This window comes from Scomber scombrus, chromosome 15, assembly GCF_963691925.1.
Source record: "Scomber scombrus chromosome 15, fScoSco1.1, whole genome shotgun sequence".
Lineage (NCBI taxonomy): Eukaryota > Metazoa > Chordata > Actinopteri > Scombriformes > Scombridae > Scomber > Scomber scombrus.
The window spans coordinates 13,548,480-13,565,814 of NC_084984.1; the positions used below are offsets into that span (position 1 = coordinate 13,548,480).

General features: G+C 39.0%; 1 protein-coding gene across 1 annotated transcript in view; it reads right to left on the reverse strand.

Moving 5' to 3' along the window:
- Positions 1-13,071: 13,071 nt before the first annotated feature.
- Positions 13,072-17,335, reverse strand: part of pappaa (pregnancy-associated plasma protein A, pappalysin 1a) — an 86,455-nt gene continuing 82,191 nt past the window's right edge. Inside the window, exon 22 of the mRNA XM_062434717.1 lies at positions 13,072-13,176. Coding sequence (XP_062290701.1) covers positions 13,072-13,176 — 105 coding nt within the window. The remainder of the gene's footprint in view (positions 13,177-17,335) is intronic.

Here is a 17,335-nt window from a genome sequence, read left to right on the forward strand (position 1 = left end):
AATTTGAACCCAGATGCTATAGCAATTTTTTTAAATGATTTCTGCAAACCCTTGTAATATGCTTGTAATCTAATAAATTAGTCAGTAGAGTGTGGCTTTAGTCATCATGGAATCAAGTTGACACATAATAGATCTAAGTCAGTGGTAATACACAGGTAAGATGAGCAGTATTAGACGTGGCCTTACAGTCACAATATGATAACAATATGATCACATGAGTGATTCATAATCACTTATCTGAATACATCTTTGAAAAGTTCCTCCTTTACAGCAGAATTGGATATTTGTTCACTTATTTGTGCTCACAGAACACATGGTGAGCAGGTTAATATATGATAATAGTTTTGAGGGATACTTACAGTTTGTGTTGGGCCAACTGTAAACATAAGTACTGTACACTGAATTGTGAAGTATCAGCGATTGTAGGGATCAACTGTGGTCCTTTTTACCCCTTCTTTTTCTGTCCAGTATCATTATCTTCAAAGCCATGAATATTGTTTTAATGAAGATAAACAATGCCTTTTTTCAAAATATTTTCATCTCATGTTATATGAATTGTAATAATAAATTATTATATTGTACATTTTAAATTGTAAAAAACAAACATCTGTATTATGTGGCTTTGATTGTCTTTTTTCTGAAGAATGTGAAATATTAAAAATGTATATAAATCGGAACACTTTTCTTTCATTGCTACAAAGGAATGTAAAAAGTTATTCTCACTTGAACAGCTGTGGACCATTTATTTAAATTTTAGTGGCATAATTTAATCCCCCACACACCCCCAAACATAATGCATTCCAAAATTGTTTACCACATCTGCTGATCAAATGTTTTCCTCTTGTATTTACTAATGATTTTCTGTGAAGCAATCCCGGTTTTCATGAATATTATTGGTTGTTTACCACCTGGTAGTTATTTTCCTGGTGTGGCATCGTACTGAATAATTTTAATTTAAAAAATACTTAACTTTGGAACCACATACCTTTTAGTTTACATCAATTTTTGCTAATGGCACCCGATGTAGTTATGAAAAACTTAAACATCCTTTCAACACAATCACACTGCCATTGCACATCTCAAAACTGCTGACTGAATAATTGTCACAGCGTATTAGTTGATACCCCATTTGATAATCTAGTACTCAATACTCCCACGCTTCCTCATGTAATCTTGACCGTTTCTCTTGTGGTGTGTTTACCTCATATCAGAAGAAACTGACGAACGGGATGTTGTTGCTTCAACTTGAAAGTGCTAACACATGTTGGAACACCCACATCCAAAACCAAATGTATTCATGACTTCAAAATCGATGAACTGCAGCACATATTTTTGTGGTTAAAACAAGTAGAACTGAAATTTGTGATTCTAGTGTTAACTTTCTGTGTTAACACATCCTCAGCGGATGTTGGTGGAAAATAATAGATCTTTCCACATCATACTTTTTATACTGTATATGTATTCAACTAGGAAGTAACTTTTTCTAGGTATGGAGGATTTTAAACCATGCTAGTGGATGGTTTGTCAGTAGGTCCAACAGTTTGGTCCTGACTGAAATGTATCAACAACTAGTTGATGGATCACCATACTACTTTGTACACACTCATGGTTCCCAGAAGATGGAGCAACTGACTTTGGTCATCCCCAACCTTTCATTTAACACCACAATGAGGTTGATATTTGGTTTTGAGTGAAATTTCTCAACAAATATTGAATGAATTGCCATAAAAATTTGGCACAGACGCTAATGATTTCCTGAGGATGAATTGTAGTAGCTTTGGCAAGCTTCTAAAGGTACCCGTTGCAGTTTCTGATCTCTAGTGTTGTGGAGCTTTTTTTTTTATGAAGGCCATTTGTTTGTTTTGTGCACTAGTGTGAGGCGGCACATTCAAATGGGTGTGACAATACACAGTCCTGCCAATGATTTCACATTATTCCATTGATCTGCCAAGAATAACAGCAATTTGTCTTAAAAATTAGGGGAAAAGAAGACTGCAAGTTTGTAAACATGGGTATAAATTAAAATTCTTAAATAATGGGCTCTGCATTTGTTTTTGAGGAAGGAAATGCATTCAACACAACTGTTAGACCACAGGATTACATACAATGTGATTTGGTGAATGCAATGCTCAATGCAAACTTAACTTCTGTTTGCTTACAATAAAAATCCATGTGTCCCTTAAACATTTAATTTAAGGCCATCATCAAGTCACATTTTCAGTTTGTCCAACATTTTGGTTTCAACTTCCCTAACTATATTATATAATTCATCAATTGAGGTATTCCGTTGTAACAACCTGCCCCACAACCTGGGTGAGTTGTAACACAACGTGGAGTAAGTTGTAACAATAAGAGTGAAGAATTCAAAACTGAGACCACACCACAAAATATGCATCTAAATAAGTTTATTGCGCATGTGTCAACACTTCAACATCTTCCTGTGGTTCAGCAAAAACAAACAGAACTCCCCACTGACTTTTAAATCACTTTAAGAATGAATTCACAATAATGAGCTGTTGTTGAAACTTTAAAACTTTAGAGGAACTTTCTTCTAGAACATATGCACTAGGCAAAACGAAGAAGGGTGTCCTTATGTTTGTATTTGCCCTTGACAATGGTGCTGATCCTTTTAACTTTAGAGGAGCTTTCTTAGAGAACATCAGCTATGAAGTGAACCAAAAAGTGTGTGTGTGTGTGTGTGTGTGTGTGTGTGTGTGTGTGTGTGTGTGTGTGTGTGTGTGTGTGTGTGTGTGTGTGTGTGTGTGTGTGTGTGTGTGTGTGTGTGTGTGTGTGTGTGTGTGTGTCTCGCAGTGGTGACAGATGTATGTAGGTCTGCCAGGGGTGCAGTCTTCATGGGCCCAGATTGTGCAATTTACACATCTGATCCACTTTTATTAGAGTTTTAAATTTCCGAAGAGCTCCATGCATACAATGTAGAAATCTTCTCCTAAGGTGCCCAAATCCTAATCCTTGCCCTTATTGGATCTCTTTTTGGCTACATGTATTTCTGCATGATTTTGTTTGCTTGTGTTCTTTTCAAAAATGCCCCTTTTCTCATTCTAATTACTATTTCTCTTCTTTTCTTCTTCCTTCAAGGCTTTCTTGACTGGTGTATCTGTATAGGTCTATGTCTCCTCCTTGTGAAACCTGTGGTCTTTCTTGGTCCATGGAAATTGTCTTAGAGATGGTCGAGAGGGACTCAGCAGGAGCAGAGGAGGAGGCTATGGAGGCTGCTGTGTCTGTAGAGGACATCTGAAGCAGAGTGAAGGCTGTGGTGGTGTCTGGAGCTGAGTCTTCCTGGGAAGCTGCAGAAGTCGTTGAAGATGAGTTTGTACCATCAGTGACTTGGGAAGCTGCAAAGGCAAAGTCTGGGTTAAATGGCCAAATGCATGTGGATCTGAATCCAGCCTATATGTTGTTTGGTGATGTAACTGTGGGCAGAGCTGTCTTGACAAGACATCATAATTGGCCATTGTATTGGTGGAGTTAATCATCTTCTTCAAAGGACCACAGACAATTTGATCTAGTGGTTGAAATTTATGTGAGCAATGTGGGGGGTAGAGAAAGTAGCTCAATCATTTGCCCTGCAGTAATTAACTGCTTTCACTGAAATGAGTGAGCTGTGGTTGTCAAGCAGGAGTAACACCCTCTTCTCTGAACTGACCTTAGTATACTTGGCAAAGTGTTCAAGGAGCAAAAGAAAATCATTTTCTTGCATCCAGCCTGAATAACTCTCCCAGCACTACCAGGTGGTCCAAGGTGCATGAAGAAATCCTTGTACTTCTTGCGTGGGAAAATGAAGAGGGGTGAGATGAAATTTCCCATTGCTTGGACTGCACATGCTACTGAAACCATGGCACCTCTCTCAGCAGAAGTCACTGATACAACCTGCTTCATTCACTCTTTAAGTGTCTGGGCGGTGGTAAAACTGGTTTCCTCCATTTTCCATATATCATACCCATCAAAGCTATACCTCTCCAAGCTTCTTAAAAAATCCCTCCACATTTGTACAGTTTAGGCTTGTAGCTCATGCCAAGCTAGTTGCATCTGCACTTCTCATGGACAAGTTGTCAAGATGTCTTTTCATAAAGCCTGAGAACCAATCAGGATCTCCCATGCTGTTCTTATCCAATGACTTGGGATGTTTGGTGTTGTATTCCCATTGTAAGTTAGTATACAAACTTCCTGACCTAAAAGAAAGTACAAATAGTACCTGAATACATACACCAGTAACCAATTCCTACTTAAAGCGATGGTTCGGCGTAATTTCGACCGAGCGTCATATGCACCATGACGTCTATCTAACCACCCGCTCCGTTTTTTTTTTTCATTTTGTCGCAAACTGGTGGAGTAAGAGCCATCAGCAGAATGGCTTAGTACAGGCGCTAACGGACCCACCAGAGTATCTCGTAAATTACACCAATAATAATGCCTGGATTGTTATCAAACTTCTACAGTAGTACAAATAGGGTCTTTACTCATAAATCGATGTATTGGACAGTGTTGTTTTTGACAAGCATCTTAGATTTAGTCTTAGTCTTAGTCTTTTGGACTAAAATGCTTATTAGTTTTAGTCACATTTTAGTCACTTCTATATGTGATAGTTTTAGTCCAGTTTTAGTCGACGAAAACTCAAAAGGGTTTTAGTATAGTTTTAGTCAAAAAAAAAAGAAAAAATAAGTATAGTCTTTTAACAAATTAATTTAGGTCAATAAGTATTGGAGATTGCTGTTGGGCAGTGTCACACATAAGTTGTGAAAATAGCAGCAGATCTATAAGTTCAGCACATTGTAAGCTTGCAGATCTGCTATTTTCACAAATAATAACAATAATAAAGGAATGGTTTTAGACATATAAGGTTTCCACCCAACGGCAAATTTCTGATCTAAGGATTGTGTATTAAAAATATATAAAAAAATATCCTTGTGGCGAGCCTTAAGGTGCCGCTTAAGGTTGGTCGTATTTTTTCCGCCTACTTTGTGGCCACATTTGTCACCGTCTTCCTTCACAATACACTCTGTTTTATTATCTGCTGGGTTATATTTAAAATACACCCATATGTCGTCTCTACGTTTGCGACCACCGAGCCCCTGTGTTGAACTGCCGCCGCCATCATGTTCCATTGTCTGATGAGTAACAACAGTATGACGTGTTGAGCATGTTGTGCGCTGCACGCCAGGTGGTGGGCGTGACCAAACAAGGATAGACTGTAGGCAGCAGCAGATACTTTTTAGGTTTTAATTGACACACACAATAAGGAGAAATGTCATGCATTTCAAACGTTTGACAGATCACCCACTAACATTTTCGTCCATTCTCGTCTCGTCAACGAAAACTCACACACGTTTCGTCATGTTTTCGTCATCAGAGAGCTATGTTTATCTCGTCACCGTCTCGTTATCGTCATGAAAAAAAGTGGCGTCAACGAAATGATTTCGTCATCGTCATCGTTGACGAAAACAGCACTGGTATTGGAAAGTTTGGAAGGAGTAACCAGGAGTTTATTAAAATAAACACTTACCTGATGGCTTTTACTCTGCTTCTGCTGCTAAAGCTGTAAACATCTGAAATCCCGTGTGGTCGCGCGAGACCCCCTCACAGCACATCTAGAGATCTGTGCGGGGATCTCTCGAGATTTCGACGATGTTTACAGCTTTAGCAGTAGCAGCAGAATAAAAGCCATCAGGTAAGTACTACTACTAAGCCATTCGGCTGATGGCTCTAACTCCACCAGTTTGCGACAAAATGAAAAAAAAAAAAACGGAGCGGGTGGTCAGATAGACGTCATGGTGCATATGACGCTAGGTCAAAATTACGCCAAACCATCGCTTTAAGTCTAACACATTTATCTGCACCTATCAAATGCTCAGTAGACTTACCTTTGCCTCTGTAATGTAACCAGTAAACACATCCTCTTGCTGCGCATTGATTGCTGTGATAGCTCACACTGGGCAACTGTCTTGATCCTTGTTCTCTGAGGTTTTGTAAATTGACGCATCATCTCCTCAATGTCACATGGCAGACAAAATATTCTTTGGCAATGGACATTATTGTCTTCTCCTGCCTCACTAATCTGATGCAGATTTAAGTATGAGTGCAGGCACAACTCTATCAGTTTTTCCCATCCCTTTTTTTCTCCCCTACATGCATGCTACAGGTCATAGATAATCAGAAATGCATGTAGGTAAGTCTCATCTCATAGTAATGTACATGTTGGTTTAATAGTTTGAGTAAAGTTTTTAGTTATTTTTAACAGAAGTTGAGTTCAAGTAATAAAGTGGAACATATGTCATCACCACCATGTAATGGCATAGAGTTTGATGTGGTGTTGTCTTCAATGAAGTGTCATGTTAAGAGATCAAACTTAATCTGACATGGTTTTGATCAGCTGATGTGGTGCACATGTGTCACGTCTTTCCGGAACTGACACGGACCTCGCTGAAAAGAAGCCCCTGGAGCGCAAACCACTACAATGAAGTTTCACAACATAATAGGAATATTTGGATCAGAATTAATTAGCATGATCACAAAATGAGACTCAGATGAAAGGAACTGTAATCATATTTTGATTTAGTAGTTGTAGAATGCAGAGCAATGCTGTTATTTCCCAGGTTTTAACCAATTTAACAGATGATCCTGCTGAAAAATATTTACATTTAGCTGGAAAGGGTGGAAATCAGTCACTGAACTAACAGACAGCTATCCCCTATGAATTACTCTAATTTATATCATTAATTGAAGGTGGGTATGCCTCTCTGCATGTGAGCTGCTGGGAAGCATTTTCTTTTTCCACCTCCCTCAACAAACTGTTCCTTTAAGCTCAGATCCAGTTTCTTTCCAGTCATGCAACATTAACTGCACTTTAAAAATCAGTAGCTTGATGTTCATTCTCACAAATTAGGCCATTAACGTCATTGGTGTGCCAGGAACAGCACTCACATTTCCATGCCAATGTATCAATGATGGTTTAAAGAATGAGCTCCTCTTGTATAACCACTTTTTGTGTTGAAATTGCTCACTATAAATGTGTGGTACCTCAATGACTTCCAGACGAAAGTTACTCTTTAGAGGCGCACAGAAGTTAAAAATATCACGTTTATAGCGATGACCAAAATTAAAAAATAAAAATAAAAAAAACTTCAAAGAACTGACCACACTCACCCAGCTTATGTTCACTTTAACCAGTGTTTTATTTCTACACAATAAATGACAGCAAAATGAACATGATACTCATCTTTATGACTCTTCCTTATGAAAATATAGTACACATCAGACATGTTTTGCCATGTACCAGAGCACCAAAAATATATATAATTGCAACTGTGAAGACAGAGAGAAACATCGACTGAAACATAAAAGTCCAATCTGTTGTATATGTGCCTGAAAAAGTGCATACTGTGTTAGAACCAAAGAGAGAGGAGGCCATCAGAAGGAGGGAGAAACTACTGAGTCTGACGGCTACCTTTACAGTGTTGGTGAAATTATCAGCAAACTCATAGGCATAGAAATAAGACTCAACAATATACAGTATAAAGTAAGGAAAAATTAAAGCTGTTGGTTGGTGCCAGTTAACTAAGACAAATTTGAAATAACGTCTCAATGCATAATAAAGATCAGTCAAGTTTGATTATGAAGATCGATTTCACTAGACCCAGAAATGATCATTATGACTTTATTCATCTTGACAACAAATAAATAATTTATGACTCAATGGATAAATTCATGGTTTAGACAACTGACAACAGTGCTTGTACTGAGCCATTATGAACAAATAAATGCTGACAGCGAGTGGTGTGGTAAAGCATCACAGGTCTTTTTTTTTCTTTTTTTACTGTCTTGCAGGTGATACTTTGACACAATGCACAACATATTCACGGTTCATCTCTTTGTATAATAGTTATGATAAAAATCAATCCAAGAGCTACTCCCAAACAGTTAGTACATTGTTTGCAAATACAATCATCATATAATATTATTATTTACATCTTAAAATATATTTGTTGAGCAATTGGGTACGAAACATCGCAGTAATACCACTAGATATCCACGTAATATGTAAATACACTTTTTTTTTTGTACTTCCCACTTAGAAAAAAGGACAGTTCACCTTTTTTATTTATTGAGGGATAAGGAAACAGACATATGTGGACCATTCTATAACCAGAGGCCTGTGAGAGGTACTTCATGTGTTACAATACACAAAGAAAATGTCTTACAACAAGATGGCACATCAGTATTTTTCTCTACAATTATCTGAGCAAAAAACATATGGGCTTCAGACACTCTTTCATATATTGTAATGAGTTAGACACCACAAATGTTCTGCCATTTTTAGACAAGCAATACAACAACCAGGTGTTAAATTAAAAACAAAGGAGTGACTGTTGGTGGAAAATGTGGAGAAGTATCAAAGCCTGTCAAAAAAGACTGCCATACAAATCATATTAAGTGATAAGCTAGGCTCTAGGTAAGGATAACTGTGTTCCTTCAGCCTAACTTCAAAAGGCTCTGTAAGCTGGGCAAACATCCTCTCCCATTTTCACAGGGCCAGCTTGACCCTGGCCGCCCTGTGCAGGCATACCTGACAGTGACAGATGAGGCAGTGTGTTGAGGATTGGGAGGGTGGAGGTAGGAGGTAGGAGGGGAGAAGGAGGGGTGGGAGTCCCAGAGAGGGATGGCTGCCACCCCCAGGAGAAACTCTGACTCACTGGCCTCGGCTTGTTGCCAGTCAGTGCTGGCAACCCCTGGTCCAGGGGCAGCCTCTGTGAGTACACATTTTCACACCTGGACAAATACCTAGACAGGCCAGGAAAAGCAGCCCACCCATCCCTGCCTCTCTCCTTGCCCACCTTCTACTTTTACCCCATCCAAGAACACTCTATCTGGGGCACAATCGTCTGCCTTCTGACCTCCTCTCCTTATTTTCCTTCATTTTGATGCCTCTCTTTGCCACTTGTCCATTTTCTCCTGCCCTCAGCCGGCCGTGTACATATATTCCTTGTGCCTTACACTGGCTCTCAAAACATAGTTTGCTATAGTATGGATTTATGTACTTGACCATTATATAATTGGTTCTTTTGTCCACAACTCTTTGTATGTCTGGCTGTGTGCATTTAAAAGAAAATAAGCAAATGAAGAAAAAAAAAACTTTACATTCTGGTTTTAAAGGGGGAAAAAAGATACACTGCATCAGCAACATTTACACATGTGGTGAATCCTCATTGGATGCAAGCAGTGTCCATCTACACTTAATGACCAATGAGACAAGTTTGTGGTTGCGGGCCTGAAGTGTACTCTATGTCTGATCAATGCTTGACAGCAATGATCCCAACAGATTGTGATGACAGAGACAAAATGACAATTTTGACTCACAACCGATAATGTTTTGTAAGAACAATGTAAAAAATAACTTACATGGACATTAAATATAACTTAAAAAAGTATAACACTCTCAATAAATAGTTCTACTATTTACACCATTGTTATGAGACGCAAAAATGTCACTAAAATACCAAAAATATAGAAGCAGCAAACATTACAGGCATGAGGTACAGCAAGGGATCCTGTGATGACTACAGTAGAGAGGTGATGTCCTCATCCAATGCGCAATCTTATATTTCCTTCCATGAATATCTTGATTAGCTATGGCTTATGGGTACCTTCTCCAATGTTAAGAATATCATTTTTCAAGTTGACATGCAGTCACATTCTGTAGCCTGTATCCCTTTCTGATAGCAATAACAATCAGTTGTTGTATCCAGACATTGGCTGATGATACAAGTAATCATTCAGGAGGATATTTCTAAGTTAGTCAAAGTAGGTGGAAGCAACAAACGGTTATAACTCAATTTATAGAATGAAAGGAAGGATCCAATGACAGATTTTGGATTCATCCATTCAAATGGCTGGAATGGCTTTCCAGTGACCTCAATGGCAGATGATGAACCACAGTACTGCATGTCATTGGTATAGTGTAGTGATTGCAGGTCATTCTCTCCCCACTGGTAACAGTTCTACATAAAGCAGCAGTATCTGGAGTACTAATATTACATATCATTTTATAATATCAACATAATACAAGTTTTTTTTACCAGGGCTATATATTTTTTTCATATAAAGTGTTAAATGCAATCTTTGAAGATGATGTAGCCGTTAGAACGTCCTTACAAAGTTTCATATTTCATAAAAGTTACAAAGTCTCTCAATAGTCCCTTTTTAATAGGGATTTCTTCATTTAAGCTTTCCTTCTCCTTTGACATCTCTTGGTTTCTCTGCCAACATTTACACCTTTAACCTAAGATGATGTATTACACAAACATCAGGGCAAAACAAAAGACAAACAAATTTGCAGTCAAGCCAGACCTTAAATATGTGACAATGTTTTATACATAAAATGTATTGGTGTGTACCCTATTTTGGGGGGATTTGAAGCCTCTATGGACAACGGATGGGGTGGATATATGGTTCATAGTGACAATACCTCACTACTTAAATGACAACATCGAATGCAAAGTCAGTTTAGGTTGGAGAGGAGCATCTAGTGTGTGATACAAATAAAACACAAACGAAGGGAAAGCTAATAGCAACACAGGGAGTCAAATGACTGAATATCATACAGTTTGTTTCAGATCACCATTCTGACAATAGCAGCTTCTAAACATTTTTGAAAGATATACTTTTTCTTCTTACATGGCAACTAAAAAGTGCAGTAACTGAGGTCAATTATACAAACACTGATTAAATATGACATGTTGTAAAAATGAAATACATGAAACTAAAAAAACAAAAAAAAACCTAAAAACATTTCAACGCTCCTGTCCATAAAGAACATATAGTAATATTTACATGATTTTTTTAATATTTTTTTTTATTTTTATTTTTTGTTTGTATTTGGTGGAAAATAATACCTTTTAACCTTCTCTGTATATTGTGGTTTTGTTTAAGTTGTTTTTATGACATGAAATTGATCTTATGTTGCCACTTGTACAGCTTGCTGTGTATCATGATTCCCCTACTGATGAGAATGATCTGTAGCAGCCTAATATGAGTCAGAGGGACCGTGCCATTGGCCCAGATGAAATGAAAAGTCACAATCATGCTGATTGTAACCACAATTATGCTTGCAGCCAAATTAGAGCAGCAAAATTTGGACCAATATGCCAAGCAGCCTTCATTATCAAATGTGCATTAGAAAAAAAACTAGTGTATATGTGTCTGGAATGAAGAATAACAAAGTACAAAGCAATGGTAGCAGCCATATAATCTAATAAAGTTCATTGGTGGGGAAGGACACCCAAGTTCACAATACTGAAAAGTGCAGAACAGCCAAGTGCACTTTTTACTGCAGAGACAAACATAACTGTTAAATGAATTACCTAAACACTAGACCCAGCAGAGAATCTAAGGGACCTTCGATCATATTGTGACTGCAAAATGCTGTGTTGACATATACATCCAAATGTCATTTTCATTTACAACGTTGTTGCCTGTAGAGCTACAGCTGAGAGTCCAATATGACTGGGAAGGGAGAGAACGAAAGAGATGTGTGTATTATTTGTGCGTGTTTGTGTGTGTTAGCATGTGTCAAGATGTGGTCTCGTTCCACCTATACGCATTCTCATGGAGAGTCATGGCCTATATCCAGCCCTTTATGTCTGTACTATTGAGTGACTGTGCTGTGCTGTGCTGTACTGTGTGATCAAAAAAGCCACAGACTCCTGACACGTATTGACTACATTCTGAACAGGGCTCGGGTCATTTTATTTTCAGTTTAAACATTTTGAATCAGTGCTTTAAGTAACAAAGTTCTCATCAAGCGCCATGAGGGAGGAGTTCAAACTGAAACTAAAATCACCCCAACCCAAAGTGAGGTGTTATTGATGACATTCTTCGTCGTGGTCAATGTATGTAATATGTTTCTTGGGCAGCTGGGATGGATGGGAATAACAAGTGAGGTTCTGGGGTTCTTAGTGCATTTCATATGTGGTGTAATCGACATGTATTCTGTATTCATGTGAGCTGACGGTATGTGTACTATCAAGCAAGAGTGAATGAATGCTGTAAAGAGGTACTGTAAGCAGCAAGGCAGACAAAGCTGTCAAACCCTATTAGATATTAGAATGTGAAGATGGCGAGTAGCAGCAAACACAGTAGCAGAAGCCATGCTAAAAAGGTTTTTAAATATGCATTCAGTATTTTGCCTGAAAGAAAATTGTTTCTGTGGTTGGTCAACAATTATCTGACAATTTCCGTGTCTATTGTGTGTTTCATTTTGGCTTTTTGTGTTAAATCTGTGGCTTGAAACATAACAATATGGCTGTATGATTCCCCACCAAGCTAGGTATAACTTTTATAGCCTCTGATGTGCCTATGAAGGAACACATGTTTACTGAAAAGGACAGAGATACAGACTGTCTGACCAGTTTGAAACCAGGAATGATGTAAGCACAAACTTCTAGCCCCTCCAAAACGGTGGTGGACACACCCTCAAAGTGTCTAAGGATTATTTTTTTAATATTTGTCTTAATTTCCTTCATATTTGCAAATCATAGATCCAACAACAACACAATCCCCCATTTGCACATTTTGATTTACCTTTGGTTCAATCATGTGATTGTAGAGCAAGGTCACACTGAAGCCAGCACATAACTGAACAAAAGGCATGCTACCTAGGCTTGGTTATGTTTTTGTTTACTTTTTTCTTTTTCTTATTCTCTCAAAAATGTCTGTTTCATGTATTTTTTCCTCCTTGCTGTATATGTTTTTTATTGGGTTTTTTAATGATGGTATTGCAGGGGGTTTACTTTCCTTTTTAGCTGAGAAATGAAGTTTTCCATGGAGTCTCATGAGTCCCATCCCTCTTTTCTAGATCTTTCTGTGATGTGGTGGTGGACGCATTTCAGCTGGTTGGGGTTGCAGTATGGATGGAGAGGTATGCCTGTTAAGCAGCATGTGCAGGAACTTGGAGGCCGAGAAGAGGATGAAGGAGGGGGGTCTATCTCGGCCACTCTGGCTGTGTTGTGTTGGAGCAAGGGTCCTGGGACATTGAACAGAGGTCCCTGCACAGGTTGGTCACCCCAGGGAATGGACGTGTTTATCCTTTCTGTTCTCAATAGCGTTGGGATCCCGACAGGAGCACTCATCCCGTGTGTCACAGGACATGGGGAATGGAATCACCTGAGCGGGAGAAACAAAAATGCTCACATTTATAACATGTAATTGCATGTAACTCTATAAGCCATTGGCTCAATCAGTGCATGTAATCAAAACGCATATTGGGTTATTGGGTTGTCAAAGGTGGTTCTCATCCACAATAACTTTAAATTTCAAATCAAGAGGTATGAATTCTATCTGGCAAAACTACCTGATTTGTTGCCTCAAAGGAACAATTTGCAATGTGATCAATGTCTCTGTCTTCACTCACACAAACATACATATTGTTCTTTCTCTTTCTCTTTCCTCATAGCTGATGTGGTCCAGATTCTCGCAGATATCAAACAAGTTTGAAATTAAAATGGCATGGTTCTCGTTAGATTATTTGTCTCATTTTTGTATTGGATACACAAACTTTGTGAACAAAGTGTACCAGAACTCAGAGCTAAACAATTAACACAGCATGAACCTTTAGTACTGTTGGTATCTTACATTTCATACACTTATATTGCATGTAATGTGTATCATTGAGGTCAAAAATGGTGGCACATTCGGCATTCATAGAAATGTAGCACAGTCTCAGAAAATCAGAACAATTGATATCCCAATTCCTCCATTACTCTGATGTCAAAGTCAAATATCTGAAAATAGAACCGGAAAGATCAGTGGCCACTGCCCCGGGGGTTTGACGTCAGTGGTTAACGTTGGAAATGCATCACCAGCACCAGCTGCTGCAGCCTTGTCTGCACACCTCTTGGGGGGCCTGCTTCAGCTGTTCGGGTACACAAAATGTGTCCCCCATCCCTAGGACAAACAAGGACCACATGTGGTCCAAGTCATGGAAGGTGGCTAGCAGATCAACAGCATGTCTGCATATGTACCCTGGTGACTTATCAGATCAATCTGTTGGGGCCTGTTGCCGGTGTCATTTTTTTCTTATTACGGTTACGTGGTATTGCTTTTTTTGCACAATGGATCCTAGTATACAATATAAATGTATCAACAATACTGGCCACTGAAACCAAAACCAATACTAAGTTGACAGTCTAGCTCATGCCAAAGACAGCTATTAGTTCAATACTATTAATGAGAGTTATGTGGCTGCTACTTGTTTCCAGGGGAGTGTCTGAATATGGAGTAGCTGCTGTATAATTACCCATACTACTACTGTAATGCCATCAAACAAATTGCATCATCAGCTAATTCTATCTGGGAGGGTAAGTCAGGTAATTACTGAATGCATTAGAAAAGAATGACTAAGAAGTACCAAGGAATGGGACTTCGAAGCTGACTCACTTTCTGACTGACTGACTTAACATTATTAAATCCAAGTTCTTCTTGTTATGCTGGATATTAAAGGTAATCTCATTGTGAGCTGTGATAGGATGCTTAATGAAGGGTTACTGTTTACTGATTTTCAGACAAAGTATGATTTCTTAAAAGTAGCATATCCATTTGAACTGCTATTCATCTAGATTTAATAATGTCCTCATGCATCTAAAAATGTGTTGTTCCTCAGCATTGGAGAAAAAAGTCTACAGTGTTGTGTGGCAAAAAGTATATAGCCTATTTATTCAGTTTAAATTTATTTTTCTAAATATGACATTTACACCTGTATGTAGTTTTTGAAATATACACTAATACATTTGAGGATCTGTTAACTTAAAACATAAAACCCTTAAACCTGCATTAACAGCAGAAACATGTTCTGAACACAATACTTTCATATTATAACTTTTTCAGTTAATATGGAAAACTTTTTGGAAAACAGTTGCTTATATACACCTCCAGCAGTTATGGAACAACATTATCATTCATTTGGAGTCATATTTCTGTCCACCTGGTGAATGCAAGTCCAATATTCCCTCTTTTAGCACCGTCTTTGTTCTCTATCAATTCCTGGGGAAATATATGGCTCTTTAGCTGCTAAATGCTCCACTATGCTCACCAGGTAGTCGCTAACTGTTTTCCTGCTGTTTGATGTTGGATTTTTTAGAGCTTTTTTCTATGAAAGCAGCTGCCTTCTGTGGCCAAAAACAATGCTTTGTGAGAGATGAGAAACAGTACACTTGCAGGCTTGACAGCTAAACATTGAGCTGAAACTAGTTATTAACCCCCATAAAGCTGAGGGGAGCCGCAGATTCAAGTGATAATTCTTTGTATGTTCATCACTACAAGTGACACCTCTGACATTATGTCATTTGATACAATGTTAGATTAAATCATAGTGGCTATAGCCATAATAATAATACATATATATAAACAAGAGTATGTTGCTGAAGTTAGTCTCTTATGTTGCTCTGGGTACCAGTGTAAAGTAAATGCCTTAAATGAAAGCAGGTACAGTTGGTGTTAAATGCTACAAACAGGAAACACCACCAGTAGTTTGTGAGAATCAGACAGCCAGCCTGTGGAATGACATGGGGGAGCATGCTAGTCACTGAGGAGCAGTGACGCAGGCTCCCCTTTGAAATGGGGTATAAAATAAGTTGTTTGTGTGGGGGGGTGTTCCTAATGTGAGGGCCAGGTGGGGAGTGGGCAGTGCCCTGACTCCTCTGAGAAAATGAGACCTACATATGATGACTTTACAAGCCCAGGGCTGGACACACTTCATAAACAGCTGTCAACCGCGTGACTCACGTGTGTTTCCTCTGTGGCATTTTGAAGCCAAGAGCACAGGGCTCCTCGCTCCTACCTGACCCTTTCCTAGTTTAATTACACTATCTCTCAATTTCACACTTTCACTTTGTCTCCTTTCAGACTCTCTTAGTTCTCCTTAGGTTATTACTCCTCGCTCTTGCAGCACACTTCCCAACTAACCCTCCCACTTCCCCTCTACACCTCACCTCCCCTCCGAGGCCACTTCTGTTTATCTCTCTATCTAGAGAATGATGGTGGGTGGCAAATTTGACATGGTTTCCTTTGACCTTGACCTCCAGGGTGGCTGGGCCAGCTGCCACATCTGGCCCTGACTTGAGGTTCTCTCAGGGTGGCTGGGAAATGGGACTGGCTGGCCTTGTGGGCCTGGGGGCCCTCATGCTGCCCCATGTCCCAGGGCTAGAGGAGGGCTGGGGGAGGACACCCACTAACTGCAACATGAAAGCCCTTCTAAAGAACGCAGACCTTGTCAGAGCCCCATCCTTCCATCTCAGGAACAGGTCAAAATAACACAGAGTTCCTCTCATTTCTGTGTGTGCAGTATGTACATGTCAGCCTGTGCTTAAAGGAAAGAAGGTGTTTAAGAGGCACAAGACAGGGAAAACGGTAACTGGCTGACCTTACATTTAGAGAAACATAACACACTGTTCATTAGTAGGTAGCAATGGTTATCAGATTGAATGATACTTAGTGACATTTTCTCAGTCTTCAAATTATATCAAGAGACATCTAAGGGGATCACAATACCTCTTTTGTGTTATAGGAATGTTTTCATGTAGATGAATATGTACATATATCAATAAAAAAAATAATGATTTTGTTCACATGAGTCGGAGACAAACCAAACCATGTTAATGAAAGGAACACAAATTTTAGCCCGTACTCCAACAAACTCATGCTAGACTCAGTGTCATGATTCCTGACACTTTTGCATGACCGGTCCATCACTTGGACATGTCAACTATATGGACAAAACTTGAATAGATAAGTCTAAATGAGAGACGGAAAGAAACAGAGAAAGAAGTAAGTTTTAACAGATGAGGTTAGAAAGGAGAAAGGGCAACTTAAGAGCAAAAGAACACATTAACTGTGTTTGGCAAAATAAGTGCAAGCACTTGGCATCCACTAACAGCTAAAACGATAAAAAAATGTGGGGAGTGTGTCCCCACTGGTGTGTAACTACCTTTGCTCAGCTGTGTAGAAAAACCCTGCTCCACCCTTCACATTACCCTTCCTTCCCCTTCCAGCTAAATGTATTTTGCGCCTCCACCATCAACCTTACTTTTTTACCTTTGCTTTTTTACCTTCTTACTTTCTCCTTGAAAGTAAGAAGGTAAAAAAGCAACTCTCAATGCCGTGACCAAGAAATCCCCCTGCTGCATGTGCGGGCGCCTACCCCTATCTGTGCCCCGGCCCTTTCCTTCCCTTTAATTGCCCTGGCAGAGTTTTGGCAACAGGAAAGTCAACTTAGCTGCCCTCAGATGTTTAAAAAATAAGGGGTTGTTGATGGCATGTGCTTTTGGCA